This window comes from Megascapheus bottae, chromosome 14, assembly GCF_031878675.1.
Source record: "Megascapheus bottae isolate mThoBot1 chromosome 14, mThoBot2.hap1, whole genome shotgun sequence".
Taxonomy (NCBI): Eukaryota; Metazoa; Chordata; class Mammalia; order Rodentia; family Geomyidae; genus Megascapheus; species Megascapheus bottae.
In genome coordinates this window covers 31406309-31430239 of record NC_143522.1, presented here as the reverse complement: position 1 = coordinate 31430239, position 23931 = coordinate 31406309, and the positions used below count along the sequence as shown (strand labels likewise).

General features: G+C 51.8%; 2 protein-coding genes across 5 annotated transcripts; one reads left to right on the top strand and one right to left on the bottom strand.

Annotated features, from left to right (window-relative positions):
- Positions 1 to 169: 169 nt before the first annotated feature.
- On the bottom strand, positions 170 to 19818 carry Coa8 (cytochrome c oxidase assembly factor 8). Its single transcript, XM_090344910.1, has 5 exons — positions 19696 to 19818; positions 17734 to 17937; positions 16684 to 16747; positions 3089 to 3179; positions 170 to 461 (listed from the first exon to the last, which is right to left on the bottom strand). The coding sequence occupies exons 1-5, from the start codon at positions 19816 to 19818 to the stop codon at positions 356 to 358; spliced, it is 588 nt and encodes a 195-aa protein (XP_090201036.1). The 3' UTR covers positions 170 to 355.
- On the top strand, positions 19817 to 22682 carry Bag5 (BAG cochaperone 5). Of its 4 annotated transcripts, none has more exons than XM_090344905.1 (2): positions 19817 to 19962; positions 21105 to 22682. In XM_090344905.1, the coding sequence occupies exons 1-2, from the start codon at positions 19817 to 19819 to the stop codon at positions 22474 to 22476; spliced, it is 1518 nt and encodes a 505-aa protein (XP_090201031.1). In that variant the 3' UTR covers positions 22477 to 22682. The 4 variants fall into 4 exon arrangements, with proteins under 4 accessions (XP_090201031.1, XP_090201035.1, XP_090201033.1 ...); XM_090344909.1 differs by lacking the exon at positions 19817 to 19962 and adding an exon at positions 20259 to 20419; XM_090344907.1 differs by lacking the exon at positions 19817 to 19962 and adding an exon at positions 20610 to 20666.
- Positions 22683 to 23931: the final 1249 nt, after the last annotated feature.

The window sequence follows — 23931 nt, the reverse complement described above, 5'->3', positions numbered from 1 at the left end:
GTCCTTTTGTGCCCGGGCTGCTTTGAACCTTGATCCTCAGCTCTCAGCCTCCTGAGCAGCTGGGATGACAGGGATGGGCCACCGCACTCGGATGTGGCCAAACTTGCAAAACTTAGCACGTTTGCATTACTGCCTTTTGAGTTGGTGCGATTCAAGACACAAAAGCAGACACGGAGCCTGGAGCTTTATTTACAACTCTCCTGACGAGGGACCGTGAGGATCTGCAGGCAGGAAGGACAGGCGGCCCTGCTCCAGCACTGACGCCATGGTCACAGCAGTGCTCCAGGCCCTCAGAGGTGGAACCTGGCCAGTGGAAGGTGCGGAAGAAGGGGGGAGGAGGGCGGGGCCTAACTGCCTAACTGCTCCTCTTCTCTTGCTTCTGTGTCAGCCTGTTCCAAATCCTCTCCAAGGCCACCTTCCCCATGAAGAAGGTGATGGTGAAGTTCCTTCTGTACCAGTCTCTACAGACAAAAGGGGACGCGTGCTGGAGCCAGGATGCCCTGACTCGGCAGCACAGGTGAATGCCCAGCCAGCCCAGGCCACGCAGGCCGTCCACACCGGCTCCCTCCCACAGTCACTCGGTCCCACTGGCCCACCACTCACCTTTCCTGCCCCACGGGTGTCCGCCACAGTGCTCTTTGCTGAGACAGTGTTCCCTTTTCCCAGAAAGACAGAGCAGAGGAGGAGAGGGACCACCACACCAGGACTGGTGGCTCTGCCGGGAACCGGAGTCCCACCAAAGGCTAGGGTAAGCACACCACGGGGGACGCAGGCAGATGGCAAGAGCCACACACCCTCCCCTCCTGGTGACCTGCACGTAGATGCCTGAAACTTGTCCTTAAGAGATCACCCTGGGAACGGGCTGTGCTGGGCATGGACTATGCAGGCTTGCTGTCTGTCAGCTACTCCTCAGAAGCCCGCCACCAACGCAGATCCAAACCAAAGGGGAGAATGGAACACCTGATCCCCAGCTGGAGAGCCAGGGGCACCAGTGAGCCAGGAGACAGACTCTCACCATCCCACCACCACCACGCCTCTCCTCCTGGGAGACCATCACCATGACAACACCACTATCCTCTCCTCCTGGGACACCATCACCATGACAACACCACCATCCTCTCCTCCTGGGACACCATCACCATCCCACCACCACCATCCTCTCCTCCTGGGACACCATCACCATCCCAACACCACCATCCTCTCCTCCTGGGACACCATCACCATGACAACACCACCATCCTCTCCTCCTGGGACACCATCACCATCCCAACACCACCATCCTCTCCTCCTGGGACACCATCACCATCCCAACACCACCATCTTCTCCTTCTGGGACACCATCACCATGACAACACCACCATCCTCTCCTCCTGGGACACCATCACCATCCCAACACCATCATCCTCTCCTCCTGGGACACCATCACCATGACAACACCACCATCCTCTCCTCCTGGGACACCATCACCATCCCAACACCACCACGCCTCTCCTCCTGGGAGACCATCACCATGACACCACCATCCTCTCCTCCTGGGACACCATCACTATGACAACACCACCATCCTCTCCTCCTGGGACACCATCACCATCCCAACACCACCATCCTCTCCTCCTGGGACACCATCACCATGACAACACCACCATCCTCTCCTCCTGGGACACCATCACCATGACAACACCACCATCCTCTCCTCCTGGGACACCATCACCATCCCACCACCACCATCCTCTCCTCCTGGGACACCATCACCATCCCAACACCATCATCCTCTCCTCCTGGGACACCATCACCATGACAACACCACCATCCTCTTCTCCTGGGATACCATCACCATGACAACACCACCATCCTCTCCTCCTGGGACACCATCACCATGACAACACCACCATCCTCTCCTCCTGGGACACCATCACCATGACAACACCACCATCCTCTCCTCCTGGGACACCATCACCATCCCAACACCACCATCTTTTCCTCCTGGGACACCATCACCATGACAACACCACCACTCCTCTCCTCCTGGGACACCATCACCATCCCAACACCACCATCCTCTCCTCCTGGGACACCATCACCATCCCAACACCACCATTTCTCCTCCTGGGACACCATCACCATCCCAACACCACCATCTTCTCCTCCTGGGACACCATCACTATGACAACACTACCATCCTCTCCTCCTGGGACACCATCACCATCCCAACACCACCATCCTCTCCTCCTGGGACACCATCACTATGACAACACCACCATCCTCTCCTCCTGGGACACCATCACCATCCCAACACCACCATCCTCTCCTCCTGGGAGACCATCACCATCCCAACACCACCATCCTCTCCTCCTGGGACACTATCACCATGACAACACCACCATCCTCTCCTCCTGGGACACCATCACCATCCCAACACCACCATCCTCTCCTCCTGGGACACCATCACCATGACAACACCACCATCCTCTCCTCCTGGGACACCATCACCATGACAACACCACCATCCTCTCCTCCTGGGACACCATCACCATCCCAACACCACCATCCTCTCCTCCTGGGACACCATCACCATGACAACACCACCATCCTCTCCTCCTGGGACACCATCACCATCCCAACACCACCATCCTCTCCTCCTGGGACACCATCACCATGACAACACCACCATCCTCTGCTCCTGGGACACCATCACCATCCCAACACCATCATCCTCTCCTCCTGGGACACCATCACCGTGACACCACCACCATCCTCTCCTCCTGGGACACCATCACCATCCCAACACCACCCCTCCTCTCCTCATGAGACACCATCACCATGACAACACCACCATCCTTTCTTCCTGGGACACCAAACCCTGGCAACAGCACTTCTGGTGTGGCTGTCAGGCCCAGAACCAAGGAATGTGAGGCTCTGTGCAAACTCCCTGGGGCTGTCCATCTTAGCAATGCAAAAGGGAAGCTGAGAAAATCATGGCTTCTACCTTTAATGTGAACCACACAGTTACCTTAGGGAGGAAAACAAGGCTCCTCCCTCTAGACCTGACACCTGAACCTCTAGCAAAGAAGTAGGCATAAACAATTACCTGTTATAACACATGTGCTTCTGAAAATTCTTACTTAAAAATTCCTTGTAAAAGTCAGCCATTTCTTCCGCTGTCAATGTTGCTTTTTGACCTGAAAATGAGTTACAACTTAAACATTAATACTGTGGCCAGGAGTGGTAAATAATTGCCTAGCATGCACAAAGCCTTGGGTTCAATAACTCAGTACCACATACTCAGAAAAGGCCGAAAATAGTGCTGTGGCTCAAGTGGTAGAGCTCTAGCCTTGAGAAAAGTCAAGGACAGTGCCTAGACCTGGAGTTCAAGCCCCAGAATGGCAACAGTAAAAATAAAAAGGATTAAAAACAGCAAAAGCCTACTAGAAGAAATTGACATGGTATAAATCACATACAATTTCTTTCTTTCTTTCCTTCTTTCTCTCTTTCTTTCTTTTCAGTCATGGGCTTGAAGAACTCAGGGCCTGGGCATTGTCCTTGGGCTTTCTCAAGGCTAGAGCTCTACCACTTGATCCACAGCATTACCTCAAGCTTTTTCTGTGTATGTGGTACCGGGAATCAAACCCAGGGCTTCATGCATGCTAGGGCAAGCCACCTTCCAACACCTCTTTTTATTTTTATTTTGTACACAGAACAAATATTTCTTAAAATTCATATGGAAATATAGAAATTCATATTAGAAAGAATCCAATATGTAAAGCAATCTGAAAAAGTTCCCATTTCTCAGCTTCAAAATTTTCCACAAGGCTCAGTAAGTTCAGTGTAATAGAGTGTAAGACCAGAACATGAATCTATCAGTGGATAAAACCTTCTCAGCCCACCCACACAGTCAGGTAATTTTTTTTTTGGTCCTGGTGCTTGAACTCTGGCCTAGGAGCTGTCCCTGAGCACTTCAGCGCAAGGCTATCACCCTACCCCTGAGCCACAGCCCCACTTCCTGTTTTCTTTTTCTTTTCTTTTTTTTTCCATGTCTGGGGCTTGAACTCAGGGCCTGTGCTTTGTCCTTGGGCTTTCTCAAGGCTAGAGCTCTACCACTTGAGCCATGGCACCACTTCTGGCTTTTTCTATATATGTGGTACCGAGGAACTGAACCTGGGTCTTCACGTATGCTAGGCAAGCACTCTACCACTAGACCAAACTCTCATTCCCCACTTCCTGTTTTCTAGTGATTAAACTGGAGATGAGAGTCTCACAGTCTTTGAACCAAGATCCTCAGATCTCAGCCTCCTGAGTAGTTAGGATTACAGGCATGAGCCACTGCGTCCTGCTTCAAGTAATATTTTTATTATTTTATTTTATTGTCGGGTAATGTATAGAGGGGTTATATTTACATTCATCAGGTAGTGGGTGCATTACTTCTCACAAATTGATGTCAAGTAATTTTCAAGAACAGTCAAGGACAGGGCCAAGACAGTCCAAGACAACAATATTCACATGCAAAAGGCTAAGGGTGAGCTTTACTTAACACCATAAAAGAAAATTTAAAATATATCAAAAACTGGGGCAGGGAGTTTGGCCTAATGGTAGAGTGCTTGCCTAGCATTCATGAAGACCCAGGTTCGATTCCTCAGTACCACATACACAGGGAAAAAAAGCCGGAAGTGGTGCTGAAGCTCAATGGTAGAGCTCTAGCCTTGAGAAAGCCCAAGGACAGTGCTCAGGCCCTGAGCTCAAGCCCAGGACTGGCAAAAAAATAAATAAAATTATATATAGCAAAAACCTAAATCTCTTCTGTTATCTTGAATTTGGCAATCTTCTTAGATATGATACACAAAGCAAAAAGCCAAAATACATCAAAATAAGAAAACTGGGCTGGGAGCATGGCCTAGTGGTAGAGTGCTTGCCTAGCATGCACGAAGACCCAGGTTCAATTCCTTGGTACCATATACATAGAAAAAGTCAGAAGCAGTGCCATGGCTCAAGTGGTAGTGCCTTGAGAAAGCCCAAGGTCAATGCTCAGGCCCTGAGTTCAAGCCCCAGGACCGGTAAAAATAAATAAGAAAATTGCGCTTTAAAGGGCTTTACCAATGAATAAAGACAATTTACAGATGAGAAGACAGCTACAGATATCTAATATGAGTCCAGTATCATTCAAGTGTGCACACTCTTTTCAAATAAAAATGACAGTGGGGGGCCAGGAGTTTGGCCTAGTGGTAGAATGCTTGCCTAGTATGCACGAAGACCTGGGTTCAATTCCTTGGTACCACATACATAGAAAAAGCTGGAAATGGGCTGGGAGCATAACCTAGTGGTAGAGTGCTTGCCTCTCATGCACAAAGCCCTGGGTTCGATTCCTCAGTACCACCAACATAGAAAAAGCTGGAAGTGGCACTGTGGCTCAAGTGGCAGAGTGCTAGCCACTAACCTTGTGCAAAAAGTGTCCAAGGACAGTGCCTAGGCCCTGAGCTCAATATCCAAGACTGGCAAAAACAAAAAAAACAAAAAAACAAAAACAGAAAAAGCCGGAAGTGGTGCTGTGGCTCAAGTGGTAGAGATCTAGCCATGAGAAAGCTCAAGGTCAGTGCTCAGGCCCTGAGCTCAAGCCATAGGACTCACCAAAAAAAAAAAAAAAAAAAAGACAGTAGGCTACCACTTATGTCCCCAGGATACAATTAATCAGACAGACAATGATAATAATTAAGGAAGAATTGGAGAACCTGAAATGCTTGAGCTTTCCTCTGTATCCTTTCTGGAAAACATGGCAGCTCCTTCAAGAGTTGTCACGAGGCATGTGCCCTGGTCCCGGGTCACACATGGAGTGCCTGGAACCCCCAGAATTCCCTTGCTCTAATCAGGAAGCTCTGGGTAGGCTCCTGGTGATGCCAGGATGAGACTAGACAGTGTTTAATGGGGTGGCTCTGGATACTGGATGCCAGAAAGACCAACCAGGGCCAGGCACAGTAGTTCACACCTGTAATTCTAGCTACTAAGGAGGCTGAGGTCTGAGGATCGAAGTTCAAAGCCAGCCCAGGCACAAAAGTCCGTGAGATTCTTATCTCGTTAACCACTAGAAAACTGGAAGTGGGGCTGTGGCTCAAGTGGCAGAGTGCTAGCCTTGAGCTGAAGAACTCAGGAACAATACCCAGGCCCATACTCAAGAGTGCAACCTCCACAACCCAAAAAGAAAAAAAAAAGTCCTGGGAAGGGAAGGAAGGGCCTGGAGCTGCCGCTATTCACAGATGCCCAGTGACTGCAATCATGTCTACCCCAGCTCCATGAGGCTGTGCACATGGCTGGTGCATACAGCAGAACCAGGAGAAGCAGGACGGCTCTGGGCCCTGCTCTGCCCTGCTCTGCCCTGCCCTGCCCTGCCTGCCCTGCCCTGCCTGCCCAGGTCTCTCAGTGTCCACTCCTGAGTGGTGTCTCCTCTGTGATCAACTACTAGCCGTCAGTAAGGCCCTTTCCTAACTTCATTTTCAGCAAATTAGGAGCCACTGGCACCCAGCCTAAATTGAATTTTTGGACAATTAGTACCGGAAAGTTGGATAATCGGTTGGAAAAGACACTATGTGCTGAGTGTCCAGAAGAAAAGGAACCTCTCAACCCAGAAATCCACCAATAGGTACACACTCACAGCAGCATAATTTATTTATATTAATCACAAAAGGGAAACAGGTGGGCACCGTGGCTCACGCCTGTCATCCTAGCTACTCAGGAGGCTGAGATCTGAGGATCAAGGTTCAAAGCCAGCCCAAAAGGACTTGAGACTCTTATCTCCAATTAACCTCTAGATAATAGCAAGTGGGGTTTCGCTCCAGGGTAGAACAGTAACCTTGAGCTGAAGAGCTCAGGGACAGCACGCAGGCCAAGTGCAAGCCCCATGACCCACACACACAAAAAAGGGAAATAGCACCTGGGTGCTGATGCTTGCAAGTTCAGCACTTGGGAACCAGAAAGAAGATGTAAGCCAGGCACCAGTGGCTCACTCCTAGTTAGTCAGGAGGCTGAGATCTGAGGGTCATGGCTCAAAGCCAACCTGGGCAGGAAAGTCCATGGGACTCTTATTTCCAATCAGCCATCAAAAAGCCAGATGTAGAGCTGTGGCTCACGTGGTAGAGCACTAGCCTTGAGAAGAAAGCTCAAGGGAGCACCCACAGCCTAAGTTCAAGTTGCAGGACCACAAAAACAAAACAAAAACAAAACCAGGGAGGGCTGAGTATAGAGTAAGAACAATAAAACAATAAGAACAATAAAAAGCCTATCAACTGATGAAGGATTAGGAGGAAAATACGGTTTGTACAATGGAATACTATTCAGCCACAAAAACCAATCCCTGAAGCACTGGTGCATATTCATCCATGAACCTTCAACACATTTTGTGAACTTTAAGTGAAAAGAGCAACACAGCCAGGCACCCTTGCTCATGCTGTAATACCAGCTACTCAGGAGGCTGATACCTGAGGATCTTAGTTCAAAGACAGCCTGGGCACTAAAGAAAGTAATACTCTCCAATGAACCACTAGAAAATGAGAAATGGGGCTGTGGCTCAAGGGGTAGGGCAGTAGTCTAGAGCTCAAGGACAATACCCAGGCCAGAGTTCAAGGTCCAGGACCAACAAAAAAGAAAAAAGAAAAGGAAAGCCCCGTGAGGCTCTCTCTTATCTCTAAAAAACTACTCAGAAAAAGCTGCAAGTAGCTACTCAGAAGGCTGAGATCCGAGGATCAAGGTTCAAAGCCAGCCAGATCACTATAGGACCTGAGACTCTTACCTCCAATTAACCTCTAGGAAAGGGAAGTGGGGCTTGGCTCAAGGGTAGGGTGGCAACCTTGAGCTGAAGAGCTCAATGCGCTGGCAGAATTCAAGTCCCATGAACCACAAAAAAAAGAAAGATAAAAAGCTTCAAGTGGCACTGTGGGCTCAAGTGATAGACCAGCACAAAAGGCTCAGAGACAGCCCTGAGTTCAAGCCCCAGGACCAGCAAAACAAAAAGAAGAGCCAGACACAAAAGACATGTAATACCACTCCATTCATGCAAATGTCCAAAACAGAATGCAATGTAGATTACAGACTCCACACAGGTAGAGGGTGTGAGGGATGAAAGAGGTCACGGGGGTGGAGTGAGGGATGAGGTCACGTGGTGGAGAGTGAGGGATGAGATCACATGGTAGAGAGTGAGGGATGAGATCACATGGTAGAGAGTGAGGGATGAAGAGGTAATGTGGTAGAGAGTGAGGGATGAGGTCACGTGGTGGAGAGTGAGGGATGAGGTCACGTAGTGGAGAGTGAGGGATGAGGTCATGTAGTGGAGAGTGAGGGATGAGGTCACGTGGTGGAGACTGAGGGATGAAGAGGTCACGTGGTGGAGAGTGAGGGATGAGGTCACGTGGTGGAGACTGAGGGATGAATGAGGTCACGTGGTGGAGAGTGAGGGGTGAGGTCACGTGGTGGAGAGTGAGGGATGAGGTCACGTGGTGGAGACTGAGGGATGAAGAGGTCACGTGGTAGAGATTGAGGGATGAATGAGGTCACGTGGTGGAGAGTGAGGGATGGATGAGGTCACATGGTGGAGAGTGAGGGATGAGGTCATGTAGGTAGAGAGTGAGGGATGAGGTCACGTGGTGGAGAGTGAGGGATGAGGTCATGTAGGTGGAGAGTGAGGGATGAGGTCACGTGGTGGAGAGTGAGGGATGAGGTCATGTAGGTGGAGAGTGAGGGATGAGGTCACGTGATGGAGAGTGAGGGATGAGGTCACGTGGTGGAGAGTGAGGGATGAGATCACGTGGTGGAGAGTGAGGGATGAATGAGGTCACGTGGTGGAGAGTGAGGGATGAATGAGGTCACGTGGTGGAGAGTGAGGGGTGAGGTCACGTGGTGGAGAGTGAGGGATGAGGTCACGTGGTGGAGAGTGAGGGATGAGGTCATGTGGGTGGAGAGTGAGGGATGAGGTCATGTGGTGGAGAGTGAGGGATGAGATCACGTGGTGGAGAGTGAGGGATGAATGAGGTCACGTGGTGGAGAGTGAGGGATGAGGTCACGTGGTGGAGAGTGAGGGATGAGGTCATGTGGGTGGAGAGTGAGGGATGAGGTCATGTGGTGGAGAGTGAGGGATGAGATCACGTGGTGGAGAGTGAGGGATGAATGAGGTCACGTGGTGGAGAGTGAGGGATGAGGTCACGTGGTGGAGAGTGAGGGATGAGGTCATGTGGGTGGAGAGTGAGGGATGAGGTCATGTGGTGGAGAGTGAGGGATGAGATCACGTGGTGGAGAGTGAGGGATGAATGAGGTCACGTGGTGGAGAGTGAGGGATGAGGTCACATGGTGGAGAGTGAGGGATGAGGTCATGTGGTGGAGAGTGAGGGATGAGATCACGTGGTGGAGAGTGAGGGATGGATGAGGTCACGTGGTGGAGAGTGAGGGATGGATGAAGTCACGTGGTGGAGAGTGAGGGATGGATGAGATCACGTGGTGGAGAGTGAGGGATGAGGTCATGTGGGTGGAGAGTGAGGGATGAGGTCACGTGGTGGAGAGTGAGGGATGAGATCACGTGGTGGAGAGTGAGGGATGGATGAGGTCACGTGGTGGAGAGTGAGGGATGGATGAGGTCACGTGGTGGAGAGTGAGGGATGGATGAGATCACGTGGTGGAGAGTGAGGGATGGATGAGGTCACGTGGTGGAGAGTGAGGGATGGATGAGGTCACGTGGTGGAGAGTGAGGGATGAATGAGGTCACGTGGTGGAGAGTGAGGGATGAGGTCTCGTGACACAGTGTGAGGTGAGCACTGTGGCTCAGAAGGCCAAACCCAGCAGGAACCATGCACTGCACCCTGAGCGCACAGCAGAGCCCCTCCCTGCACACCCACTTCCCCTGCTCACTCAGGCACCAAGGAGAGGGCCGAGGGAGGGGACTTGAGGGCGTGTCTCCACAGAAGAGGGGAGGTGGCTCACACCTGTAATCCTAACTACGCAGGCACAAAAGTCCTGAGACTTCCATCTCCAATTAACTACCATTAAACTGAAAGTGGAGCTGTGGCTCAGTGTGGTAGACCACTAAGAACAGTAGCCGTGAGCTGAAGAGCTCAGCACCCAGGCCCTGAACTCTAGTCTCGGGGGGAAAAAAAAAAAAAGGAAGAGGGAAGATGAGCCTGTGCTGGTGGTTCACACCTGTAATCCTAGCTACTCAAGTAGCTGAGATCTGAGGACTGCGGTTCAAAGCCAGCCTAAGTCTGTGAGGCTCTTATCTCCAATAAACTACCAAAAGCGGAAGCTGAGCTGTGGCCCAAATGCTACAGCACTAGCCCTGCGCCAAAAAGCTCCAAAGACAGCACCCAGGGGCTGTTCAAGCCCCAGGACCAGTACAAAAACGAAGAGGGAAGGGGCCTGGGAGTGTGCCCTAGGGTAAGAGTGCTTACCTAGCATATATGAAGCCCTAGGTTTGATTCCTCAGTATCACATACACAGAAAAAGGAAAAAGTACTGTGGCTCAAGTGACAGCCCTGAGCAAAAGCAGCTCAGGGACAGTGCCCAGGCCCTGAGTTCAAGCCCCAGAACTGGCAAGAAGCAAACAAACAAACAATAAAGAAGAGGGAAGGTGACTGGCCCAAGCTTTACTTGCACTACCACAGAAACAAGCGGCCACCTCCTCTGGACATGGCAGGCCGGGCACGGGGACAACTCAACTGTGCAGAATGATTCACCGCACAGCTGCACGGGGCCCATCAGCTCTGCCGCTTTGCCGTGGTGGCTTTTGGTGCAGGGAGGGGTACTGGGGCCCGTCAGATGCTATGCCGTCCACGTGTCTAGTTTTGCGCTGGTTAATTTTGAGGGAGGGTCTTGCTCCCTACCTGGGCGGGATCCGCCAGCCGTCATCCTTGGCTAACAGAAGCACCTCATGCACCGCTTCTTTCTGCCTGGCCTGACCCAGAACTATGATCCTCCAACCTTAGCCGCTCATGTGGCTCGGAACGACAGGAACAGGCACTGGGCTATAGCTGGGAAGAGGGTCTTTAGAACTGGCCTTGAACCACGAATCGCCCATTCTCAGCCTCCCTTGTAGCTGGGCATGGACCACGGGTGCCTGGTAGCTCTGCTTCCTGCTGGCCACTGAGGTGACCTGCCATCTGTTCCTCTGTTCACTCCCAGCCTGCACAGACAGAGTCAGGTGCTGGTTTTCAGGCTCAGCAACTGTCACCACAGCACTAACCAAATACCACACTAGCATCGAGAAGGTTCTTCTGAGGCTCTCCCAGCAGGCCCCTGGCCAAGAACCCCACTGGGCCGGAAACAGGGCAGGAGGAGGGGAGACTCAGGGAGGTGCTGTGAGTGAGGGGAAAGTGAGGCCACACGGCAGGGCAGCAGCAGCGGCCTGAGTGGTGGCTGCAGCCGGCTGGTGGTACCAGGTCCCGGTCTTGGCTGCTCCAGTGGCAGCTCCAGGCCTTTCATGGCCACTGGAGGAGCTATGTGGGAAAGGCTGCCCCCGCACCCCAGCAGCTGTCAGGGCAGCTGAGAACCAACCGCCCCACATCCACTCCGTTCCTAGCATGTGACCACCACAGCTCCGCCTCAGGAGCCAATCGGAAGCACAGGGCAGCCTGGTCATCTGGCATGGGTACAGGCAGCGTACCCACACCTTCCCTCAGGAAGGACTCTCAGGCACTGGGGCCTCGGGCTGCCTCAACTCGACCCCTCAGGCCAGCGTTCTGGCTCTGTGCTCTGAGCCTCCTCTTTCAGCTTCGGCCCACAGAGCCAGACCACCGTGACCAGGAGGATAGAGAGGGAGGGAAGAAGGAGGGGAGCGAGGAGAGGAAAAAACCCAGACTCCATTACAGCATTGCTGAAACTGCGTGGGTGTCTCACAAATACCAGATGACAAACTGGATGCTCTCCATGTCGCCCTCTGTTCCGGATGTACTAACACTTGAGCAATTAAAGGAACCAGAGGAACATGCTCTCCCCCACAGCGCCTGCCCTACTGCTGACATTTCACTTGGGCAGGCAGAGCTGAAGCCCAGGCATTCTGCTTCCTGCATGGGTAATTAAAGCAGCAATTGTTCGTGCTACCTGCAATCACTGGATCTTGAAGCGCTTTCCCCCCCGCAATTTAAAGCAGGATTGCAAAAATAACCAGCTGAATTCATAGCTCCCCCATAGTTTGTTCTTAGATTTCCTGCATGCGTGCGAGCGTGTGCGTGCCTGCATGTGTGTGTGATATATTCAGCTAGATCCTTCTAGAGGCCTGTGAATATGGCCTAGTGGTAGAGTGCCTGCCTAGCATTCATGTATCCCTGGGTTCAATTCCTCAGTATCACATACATAGAAAAGGCCAGAAGTGGCATTGTGGCCCAGACCTTGAGTTCAAGCCCCAGAACTGGCAAGAAAAGAAAAGGGGGGTGCGGGCTGGGAGTTTGGCCTAGTGGTAGAGTGCCTGCCTAGCATGCATGAAGACCCAATTTCAAATCCTGGGTACCACATGAGCAGAAGTAAGCCAGAAGTGGCGCTGAGGCTCAAGTCATAGAGCTCTAACCTTGTGAAAGCCCAAGGACAGTGCTCAGGCCCTGAGCTCAAGCCCAGGACTGGAAGAAAAAAAAAATCCTTCTAGAAAAGCAGTAGGAATTCCATGCTGCCACAGTCATCAAAGCAGCCCCACAGCACAGAGTTTCAACTCTGAAACCCCTCCCAGCTCATTCACAAAACATAACTGATGCCCTGCTGCTTCCGATGCCTGTTGAAGCTTAAGAGTTCAGCCTTGATGGTGTCCTTGGTCTGTAGGTGTCATGAATGAAAGTCCACTGTAGACCCCTGGCACATCACATGGCCCACGTTACCTTCTGCCACTCATGGCTAACTGGACATACCTCCTGACACTGGCTGCTTTGTCTGGCTAGCCGTTCCTGGCCACCACCGGTTTAGCCTACTCTCCCCCCAACTCCTCCTCTTCCTCCTCCTCCTTCTCCTTCTCTGCCTTGAGTTTCCATGACAGCTGCAAGGCACATTTAGTACAACCAGGCCTCTGCCTGGCCCCAGGTCAGGAAACCTGCCTGACCATGGTCAGGAAGGCCAGTCCCAGGCTGGCATCACAGAAGTTTAGAAAAAAGGGGAAGCTATATGCCCTGTCCTCCCTGCAATCTAGCTACTCAGAAGGCTGAGATCTGAGTATTGTGATTCAAAGCCATCCAGAGATAGGAATGTCTGTGAGACTTATCTGCAATTAACTATAAAATGTTAGAATTTCAAGGATAGTGCCCACACCCAGAGAAAAAGAGTGAGAGAAAGAAGAAAAAAAAGAAAGGAGGGAGGGAAGGAGGCAGGGAGGGAGGGGAGGCTGACCGGCCTGCAAGGCCCTGCCCCACAGCCTATGTGCTGAGCCCGCTCGGCCTTTGCTCAGCCAGCTCTGGCCACACAGCCGCATCACAGATTCCTACCAGCTCAGGAGGTTCTGGGCTGCATCATGAAAATGGGAGGCCCGTCCTCGAAGGAGGTTGCAGGGTCCGAGCCCTGATGCTCTCCTTTGTTTCTCCTTCAGGAGCTTGCTGCCGTTCTATTTTCTTTCTTTTGTCTGAGACTAGGATTCGAACTCTGTGCCAGACAGGTTCTTTACTCCTTGCCTGGTGCTCTACCAACTGCACCACACCTCCAACCCTACCATTGCCATTCTCTATTAAACAATGCTCTCTTTCCTCAGTGAGACCTCAAGTGTGAAACCCATGAGATGCCGCCCCCCCCATCCTGGTCTGTATTCACAATGACACAAAACAGTAGGGAGGATGTTGTGGGTGAATGAAGCTAGCAACCCCCCCACTCCACACACCTATCACCCCAGGGGACATTGCTTTCCACCCACGCTTAGCATTCTGGGGACATGGCCATCTGCCTGGGAGCGGGGCTCACGCCAGTGATCCTAACTACTCAGGAGGCTGAGGGCTGAGGATTGCAGTTCAAAGCCAGCCTGGGCACTAAAGACCAACCTCGAAACTCTTATCTCCAATTAACTACTAGAAAATGGGAAGTAGCACTATGGCTCAAGGAGTAGGGTCCTTGAGCTGAAGAGCTCAGGGACAGCGCCCAGATCCAAAGTTTAAGCCCCATGACCAAGGAAAAAAAAACAAAACATAGCCCTGAGGAACCACGGTAACTCTCCTGAGCTAGTCCTCAAGTCTAACCGGGATTTCAAATGCAGCGACAGCGCCCGCCGGCCATGTAGCTGACCAGTGTGCCGGAGCACTTGTTTTTCTTGCTCCCTCTCCTCCAAGCATCATGTCTGGTGTTGTTACCAAATTAATTGTAAAATCTGAATGAAAGCCAGACTTTCAATACCTAGCAGAACCATCAATAGGATGCTGTGATATTTTAACAGACTCAAAACAACCGCTTCCATTTGTCAGGAGAGTGGCTAGTCTCTAACATGCGCTACAGAGGACATGCACACACACCTAACACAGCAGCCACCACACACACAAACGCACACCCGACACAGACAGCCACATACACACACATGCATGCATGCACGCATACACCCCACAGACAGCAGCCACATGCACATGCACACTCAACACAGATGGCCGCCACATACATGCATGCACGCACACACACACACACTCACATAAACACAGCCAACAGCTGAACTCTGCTGAGACCCAGCAGGCCCAGGGCACTCAACTCCCTTGGGCAGAACCCAGGGCCCCCTCCCTCCTCCTCCCCCTCCCCCTCCCCTCCCTCCTCCCTGTGATCTTAGTGGGAACGGCTCCCCACACACCTCAAACTCATCTGTAAAAGAGCAAGGCAGAGCAGCAGCGGCAGCAACTCTTTCCTCTGGTCTTCGGGGATGAACATGCTAAGGACTTATCATAGCACCAGCAACATGCGACAGCGAACTACACTTCCTGTTAGGACACAACGCTCTCCAAGACCTCCACAGTGTCACAGCAAATGAAGTGAGGGGATGACATCCAGCTCACTCCTGCTCCCCTAGCCCCCTCTTCTACAAGAACCCAGCCAGGGACTACCATGGGGAACAGGACACTAGCCCAGTGAAAGACACGGCTTGGGGGTCAATGGTCCTCAATTTCCCTCAGAATAACATTTTGTCAGTAAATAGCTGTTCAACAGTACAGGAAGCCTGGTACAAGTGGCTTGTGCCAGTAATCCTAGCCACTCAGGAGGCTGAGATCTAAGGATCATGGTTCAAAGCCAGCCTGGTCAAAAAAATCCTTGAGAGACTTTATTTTATTTTATTTTTTTGCAAGACCTGGGGCTTGAACTCAGGGCCTGAGCACTGTCCTTGGGCTTTCTCAAGGCTAGAGCTCTACCACTTGAGCCACAGCACCACTTCTAGTTTTTTCTATGTATGTGGTAACAAGGAATCAAACCTGGATCTTTGTGCATGCTAGGCAAGCACTCTACCACTAGGCCAAACTCCTGGACCATGGGACTTTTTTTTTTTTTGCCAGTCCTGGGCTCGGGCTCAGGGCCTGAGCACTGTTCCTGGATTTTTCTCAAGGCTAGAGCTCTACCACTTGAGCCACAGCACCACTTCTGGCTTTTTTTTTGCTATGTATGTGGTACCGAGGAATCGAATCTGGGTCTTCGTGCATGCTAGGCAAGCACTATACCACTAGGCCAAACTCCCAGCCCCTGGACCATGAGACCCTTATCTCCAGTTAATCACATCAAAACAGCCAGAAGTGGTAGAGTACTAGACTTGAGCAAAAATCTCAGGGACAGTGCCCAGACTGAGTTCAAGTCCTAAAACCAGGACATGCATGCACGCACATGTGCATACACACAGACACAGACACACACACACACACAGTGTACTGGCCTGATTAAAAAATTAAAAGCTGAGAAAAATGAGGAAGCTACTGCAATAAGCAAAGAATTTCAGGGGGAGGTGGTACAGTGGGATTTTGCCAATGCCCTGCGCACCTCAAGCCACAAGTCACCAATTAGAAGGACTTAGGGCTAGGGAAGTGGCTCAAGTGGTGGAGCACTAGCCTAGCATATGCAGGCCCTCCATCCATCCCGATAGGAAAAAAAATAAAGCAAAAACTAAAACATGAAATCCTCAGGATGGCTGGGAGTTTGGCCTAGTGGTAGAGTGCTTGCCTAGCATGCACCAAGCTTGGTATCACATACATAGAGACGCCGGAAGTGATGATGTGGCTCAAGTGGTGGAGCACTAACCTTGAGGACAGCCCAAGGACATGGCTCAGGGCCTGAGTTCAAGCTCTAGGACAGGCAAAAAAAAAAAAATATTCCTCCTGTCATCAAAGACAGGCAGCACTGGACACTCTGAAAACCCACAACTGTGAGGCAGGCCAAGGAAAAGATATCCTTAGAGGCAAGAAAACAAAGAAGAGTCCTGACAGCAGAGACAGTGGGCTATACCAATCTCTTGCATTCACCACCCCTTCTTTCTTCCTTTTTCTTTTTTTTGCTAGTCCTGAGCTTGAGCTCAGGGTCTGAGCACTGTCCTTGGACTTTCTCAAGGCTACAGCTCTACCATTTGAGCCACAGTACCATTTCTGGGTTTTTTTCTATGCATGTGGGACTGAGGAATCGAACCCACGCCTTTGTGCATGCTAGGCAAGCACTTTACCACTAGGCCAAACTCCTGGCCCTCACCACCTCTTCTTTCTAAAGCTCATACCAAAACAGTGTGGGCAGAAAACAGCACAAAGTACTGACCTGCATCCGTTGTCAGGCCTGGGCCTTTAGTTTTCAGTCTGGAGTGAATAAATTCTTCTTTTTCCTACAAGATGATGATTATCACTATTGGAACAAAAGCTGAGAGAAGAAAGGCAACAACTGTCCCTTCTCCACCTTCCCACTTCTCTAGCTAGAGCATGGCTCATGTGTTCTGGGTCTCATATGGATTCTCCAAGCCACAACCTGGCTCAAAGCCTGCTTACAGGCTGGGAATGTAGCTTAGTGATACAGTGCTTGCCTAGCATTCATGATGTGCGGAGTTCAATTCCTCAGTACCACATAAACAGAAAAAGCCGGAAGTGGTGCTGTGGGTCAAGTGGTAGAGTGCTAGCCTTGAGCAAAAGCAGCACAGGGACAGTACTTAGGACCTGAGTTCAAGCCCTGGGACTGGCAAAAAAGAAGAAAGAAGCAGCAGCAGTAGCAGCAGCAGCAACAGCAGAAGCAGAAGCAGCAGTAGCCTATTCATTCTTTCTTTCTTTCTTTTGGGGGGAGTGATCATGGGGCTTGAACTCTAGGCCTGGACACTGTCCCAGAGCTCTTCAGCTCAAGGCTACTGCCCTACCCCTGGGCCTGGAGACTGTCCCTAAGCTCTTCAGATCAAAGTTACAGCCCAAGCCCCACTTCCAGTTTTTTTCTAGAGGTTAACTGGAGATAAGAGTCTCAGGTTCTTTTGTGCCCAGCTGGCTTTGAACCTTGATCTTCATATCTCAGCCTCCTGAGTAACTAGGATTACAGGCGTGAGCCATCACGCCTGGTTTAGATTTAGCTTTCTTATTTAGCTTATCCTCAGGAATAACCCTAATAACACTAATTTTTGCAAGCATGCACACACAAGACAGCCCCTTCCAATGCTGTTTCACAGCTCACTTTCCAGTTCCAACACCTTAGGTGGGGTGAGGTGACATAGGACCCAGCCAGTTCTTCCTAGCCATACAGCATGGACCACCCTCCTCCCCAGCCATGCAGACATTTAGCACCCCAAGTGGCCAAGCGTATTATTTCTCATTTTAATCTGAAACTTTCACCTACCTTGCTAAAAGTCAAATTCTGGTTTGCCCAAAACTGCTGGTTCCATTCTTGTGTTTCTTGTCTTAATTTTCTAAGTTTTCGTTCCAATGGTGATTCATTTTCTGGGACATAGAAATGAACAGGTCGAAGGTTTGAATATTTATCTGGGGGTCCAATCCAATCATGGCAAGATTTTCTTGGAGGACAGAATCTTGGAGGTTGGACCTTCAACAAAAATGCAATGAGATTAACCATCTGCACCACTAATGTTCCTCATCAGCTTACTCTTTACAAGACCACAGAGTGCCAAAGGAGTTCTGAATATTTGAGAATTCCACTGAGGAAATCACTACTATCTCAGTCTGTACTTTATACACTACACATACAAAAATTAATGTAAAGGTGAGGCAGAAACAAACAAAAAGAACATAAATCTTAATAAAGTCAGGTTTTTGTTTGTTTGTACTGGTCATAGGGCTTGAACTCAGACCCTGAACACTGTCCCTGAGCTTTTGTGTTCAAAGTTCACATTCTTCCACTCTGAACCATGGCTCCATTTCTGGTTAACTGGAGATAAGAGTCTCATAGACTTTCTTGTTGAAACTGGCTTCAAACAATAATCCTCAGATCTCATGGTCATGAGTAGCTAAAATTGCAGTGTGAGCTACCTGAACTGGCTAGGTTTTCTTTTATCTGTTTTTTATTCATCCTGGAGATTGAATTCAGGGCCTGGGTGTGTCTCTAAGTTGTTTTTTGTTTGTTTGTTTTTTAATGGGTCCTGGGGCTTGAACTTGGCCTAGGGGCTGTCCCTGAGCTTTTCAGCTCAAGGCTATCACCCTACCTCTGGGCCTGGGCACTATCCCGGAGCTCTTCAGCTTGAGGCTACCACCATTCCCTGGAGCCAAGCCCCACTTCCCATTTTCTAGAGGTTAATTGGCCATAACAGTCTCAGATCCTTTTGTGCCAGTGCTGGCTTTGAACCTTGATCCTCAGGTCTTAGCCTCCTGAGTAGCTAGGGTGTGAGCCACTGGGCCCTGTGCTGTCTCTAAGTTTTTATGTTCAAGGCTAGTGCACTCTATCACTGAGCCACATCTCTACTTCCAGCTTTTTGGTGGTTAATTGGAGATGAGAGTCTCACAGCCAGGGCTGGCTTCAAAGCATGATTCTCAGATCTTGGGCTTCTGAGTAGCTACGATTATAACTGTGAGCCACTGATGCCTGGCTAAGATTTTTTTCTTTTCTTTTTTTCTTTGCCAGTCCTGGGGCTTGAGCTCTGGGCCTGAGCTGAATAGCTAGGATTACAGGCATGAGCCACCGTACTCAGGACCTATGTATGTGGTACAGAGCAATCAAACCCAGGTCTTTGTGCATGCTAAGCAAGCATTCTCTACCACTAGGCCAAACTCCCGGCCCAGGATCTGTTTCTAAAGAGGGAAAATTACAAGGATCCCCTGCCAAATACTACGCCAAGCACAGTGGCCATTTCTTTGTCATTAGGCAGCACCTCATTTGGTGATGTAGTTAAGGGGTTCGCACTCAGGATCAGAAGTGGAGTTCAAAGGTTGGCGTCTATTTTCTGTGTGTGGCTCTGAGGCTGCAGCCGGGCTCCGTGCGCGCCCGGCCGGGCCGCGCTCCCGGCCCGCCCCGCACTTGAAAGCACGGCTCGGACCCGGCGGGCAGCCGTGTTTTAGGGGAGCCGGGCGACGATTCCCCAGGACCAGGGCCGGAGGGCGGGAGGCCAGGGCCCGTCCTCGCTGGGAGACGCGCGCCACGCCCGCCGCCGGACGCCAGAGCCCTGAGGACCGCGGTTCGAGGCCGGCCCGGGCAGGCACGCCAGCCGCGCGGGCCCAGCTCGGCGCCCAGGCCCCGCGCGGGGGGAGGGGCCGGGCCGGCGCTCGCGCACGCGCACTCGGCAACCGCCCGGGCGGGAAGACGGTACGTGCCCGCGCCGCCCCGCGCCCGCCCCGCGCCCGCCCGCCTTACCCGGCTCCGCGCCGCGTCCCCGCGCTCCGCGCCGCGCTCGGGGCCGAGCCGACGGCCGCCGTCCGCCACGGCGCGGCAGAGCGGCGGGCCCAGGGCGCGGCCTCCCGGCCGGAAGGCGGCCATGGCGCAGCCCGCGGCGCTCGGCGGCGGCGCACGGCGACGTCGCGACGCGGAGGCGCTGCTTTACGGCAGTCGCGGAGCCCGACCGAGGCGCGCCAGGAGCGGCGGCCGACGAGCGCCGAGGCCGCAGCGGCGGCGTGGTGGGAGGTGAGGCGCGGGCGCCCGCCGTGGCCTCCGCGGGGCCGGGGGGCTGCGCGGCCGGGGGCGAGGCCGGCGGCGTCGCCGCGGCGGAACTCGGTGCGGGGGGGGGCGATGGCGCGAGCGGCGCCGGTAAGTGCGGGGGCGCGGGGCGGCCTCCGGGCCCGGCGCGAGCCGCCGCCTCGCGGGCTGCCGCCACCCGCGGCCCCGGCCCCGCGACCCCCGGCCCCCGCCTCGCCCCCGGCCATTGTGAGGTCAGGCGGCCGCGTCGGGCCCGGCCGAGACGCCGGGCGCGGCCGCCGCGGCCCATAGCTGCCGCCGCCGCCGGGCCCTTCACCGGCTCCCGGGCCAGACCCCGCCGGGAAGGGCGAGGGCATGCAGCTGGGGGGCCCGCCGCGGCGCCGCTCCCGGTGAAGGGCCGCCGGCCGCCGCGGCAGCCACCACCGCCGCCGCCCACACTTCCTGGGTAGGGCCGGCGGGGGGGGCCGCGGGGCGCGGGAGGCCCGGGGGGACCCGGGGGGGTCCGGGGGCCCCGCCAAGCACGCTCGCCCCGAGGAGGCGAGCCGGCCGGAGACCCTTCTGGAAAGCGGGGGAAGCCCTCGGGGGCAGGCTGGGGTGGCCCTGCTCTGCGGCTTGAGGGCGTGTAGCCTCTGCGTTCCTGTGCTGACAGGCAGTGTTTTTATCATAAAGGTGGAGTACAGAGGGTCCGTCAGGCAGGTAGCGAGTGCGTTTCTTTTTGAACGGTGTCACGCGGTCTCTGTCTGTCTGTCTGTCTGTCTCTCCCAGTTTCTTTCCTTCTGTTCCCACACCCACAGGTTGTATAGTTCATTTCCAACATAGTGTCTGGTGAGTACCATTGCTAAGATGTATTCATTTGGAAATGAGAATTTTATTTTTTTTATTTTTTTGCCAGTCCTGGGGCTTGAGGTCAGGGCCTGAGCACTGTCCCTGGGCTTTCTCAAGGCTGGAGCTCTACCACTTGAGCCACAGCATCATGTGGTACTGAGGAATCAAACCCAGTGCTTTATGCATGCTAGGCAAGCACTCTGCCACGTTCCCAGCCCTGGAAATGAGAATTTTAAGCTAACCTAATGCACAATCGTCATTCTGCAGAGACTTGCTGTAATTAAGTCCTTCTTGTCATCTTCTAGTGCTTGTGAAACTGAACACAACAAAAGTATGGATATGGGAAACCAACATCCTGCTATTAGTAGGCTTCAGGAAATTCAGAAAGAAGTAAAAGGTGTCGAACAGCAAGTAATCGGCTTCAGCGGTCTGTCAGATGACAAGAACTACAAGAAACTGGAGCGGTTTCTAACAAAACAACTTTTTGAAATAGACTCTGTGGATACAGAAGGAAAAGGAGACATTCAGCAGGCTAGAAAGAGGGCGGCACAGGACACAGAATGCCTTCTCAAGGAGTTGGAGCAGAATGCAAACCACCCACACAGGCTGGAAATACAGAACATCTTTAAGGAAGCCCAGACCCTGGTGAAAGAGAAGATCGTGCCCTTCTACAACGGGGGCAACTGTGTGACAGATGAGTTTGAGGAAGAGATCCAGGACATCATTCTGAGGCTGACACATGTGAAAACCGGAGGGAAGATCTCCTTGCGGAAAGCAAGGTATCACACACTGACCAAGATCTGTGCAGTGCAAGAGATCATCGAGGACTGCATGAGGAAGCAGCCTTCCCTGCCGCTCTCCGAGGATATCCACCCTTCTGTCCCCAAGATCAACTCAGTGATGTGTGAGGTGAACAAGGCCCGGGGGACTCTGATGGCACTGCTGACGGGAGTAGACAGCAGTGAGACCTTCAAGCACTTATCGTGCGTGCTCTCCGGACTGATTGCCGATCTGGATGCTCTAGATGTGTGCGGGCATACAGAAATCAGAAACTACCGGAGGGAGGTAGTTGAAGATATCAACAAATTATTGAAGTATTTGGATTTAGAAGAAGAAGCTGACACCACCCATGCGTTTGACCTGAGACAGAACCAGTCCATTCTTAAAATAGAAAAGGTCCTCCAGAGGATGAGAGAAGTAAAGAATGAACTTCTCCAACCACAAAATCCTTCTGAGTTGTACCTGAGCTCCAAAACGGAGCTGCAGGGTTTGATTGGACAGCTGGATGAGGTGAGCGTGGAGAAAAACCCCTGCATCCGGGAAGCCAGGAGAAGAGCCGTGATTGAAGTACAGACGTTGATCACCTATGTGGACCTGAAGGAAGCCCTGGAGAAGAGGAAGCTCTTCACCGGCGAGGAGCACCCCTCCCACAAGGCGGTCTGGAGCGTCCTGGGGCACCTGTCGGAGATCCAGGGAGAAGTCCTCTCCTTTGACGGAAACCGGACTGACAAGAACTACATCCGGCTGGAGGAGATGCTGACCAAGCAGCTGCTGGCCCTGGACGCGGTGGACCCGCAGGGAGAGGAGAAGTGTAAGGCTGCCCGGAAACAGGCTGTGAAGCTGGCACAGAACATCCTCAGCTACCTCGACCTGAAATCCGATGAGTGGGAGTACTGAACAGCAGAGCTCGCGCCGACCTTGCTTGTGTTGCACTTTATATATACTTCTTTGTGTTTATAGAGAACTTTCAGTTCATGGAGCCTAAATGTGATTTATACATGCATTTTTCAATCTCAGTATTTATGATTTAAGCAAATTATATTCAGTATCTGCTGCTTTTGATGTTGCAAAACGAATATCATTACAGCACGTTATAACTTTTACATTTGGATCATTATCCATACAATGTGGTGTGGTTTGTTTAGTTTGCTCTTCGTGTATGTGTGCTTATCTTGTGTGGTTTTAATCAAAACATGGAAAAGATGCAGCACTTGTAACTTTTAAATGGGTTGTGCAAGTATTAAATGCACTCATTTCAGAATCTAGAAATAGACCCGCCTTACATAACCCTGGGAAATTATGAGAAGGGGAACCTGGGGACCGAGTGGGAATAGAGTCTAAGCACTAAAGTAGTGCACGGATATTATGTAATTGCACATTAAAGAAAGCAGAATCATTCTCCCTTATACAGCCTGACTGGGGCTAGTGGGGTGTTGGGGAGTATTGTTTATTTGGATTGCCTGTTCTTTCATAGACATTTTTACTTCACAAAAAAAAAGGGGGGGGGGAGTTTTTTCCAATGCTCTGCACTTTAAAGGGGAAATTATAGTTTTGTATGCAACCTAAGAAAATTATGAAAACTAATAGCCAAAACCTTGTTGAGACTGGATCAGAAAAGTTATAAAACATCAGGTGTTGAGTATTTTCCCTTTGAGTGCATGTGTCTCTGTCTCTGTGTCTGTGTGAGTAGTGTGTACGCCTACACACATTCACAGCTGTCCTAGGGCTTGAACTGAAGACCTGTAGCTTTCATGCTCAAGGCGAGTGCACTACTACTTGAGCCACAGCTCCACTTCCAGGTCTTTTTGATGGTTAATTGAAGATGAAAGTCTCACAGACTCCTGCCCAAGATGGCTTTGAACCATGATCCTCAGATCTCCATCTCCTGAGTAGCTAGGATTACAGGCATGAGACACTGGCAACCCAGGTATTTTGTATTGCTTTTGTCTAAGACCTGAGGTTTGAACTCAGGTCCCCAAGCACTGTCCCTCAGCTTTTTTTTTTGCTAGTCCCAGGCTTGAGCTCAGAGTCTGAGCACTGTCCTTGGACTTTCTCAAGGCTAGAGCTCTACCACTTTCTCAGCACCACTTCTGGCTTTTTTTCTATGTATGTGGTACTGAGGAATAGAACCCCCCGGTCTTCGTGCGTGCTATGCAAGCACTCTACCAGTAGGCCAAACTCCCAGCCCCATCCTCAGCTTTTTTAAAAGCTCAAGGCTAGCTAGCGCTCTTGTAAACCACAGATTCCCCCCACCCCCTTCCATTTTTTTTGGTGGTTAATTGAAGTTAAATGTCTTGACTTCCTGCCTGGCCTGGCTTGGAGCCACAATCCTCAAAACTTGGCCTCCTGAAA

Coding starts and splice junctions, on each gene's coding strand:
- Bag5 (XM_090344905.1), top strand. CDS start 19,817: ATGGCGCAGCCCGCGGCGCTCGGCGGCGGCGCACGGCGACGTCGCGAC. Junction 19,963..21,104: donor CAGCGGCGGCGTGGTGGGAG/GTGAGGCGCGGG, acceptor GTCATCTTCTAG/TGCTTGTGAAACTGAACACA.
- Coa8 (XM_090344910.1), bottom strand. CDS start 19,818: ATGGCCGCCTTCCGGCCGGGAGGCCGCGCCCTGGGCCCGCCGCTCTGC. Junction 17,938..19,695: donor GGGACGCGGCGCGGAGCCGG/GTAAGGCGGGCG, acceptor TTTTTGTTGAAG/GTCCAACCTCCAAGATTCTG. Junction 16,748..17,733: donor AGAATTTGACTTTTAGCAAG/GTAGGTGAAAGT, acceptor ATCATCTTGTAG/GAAAAAGAAGAATTTATTCA.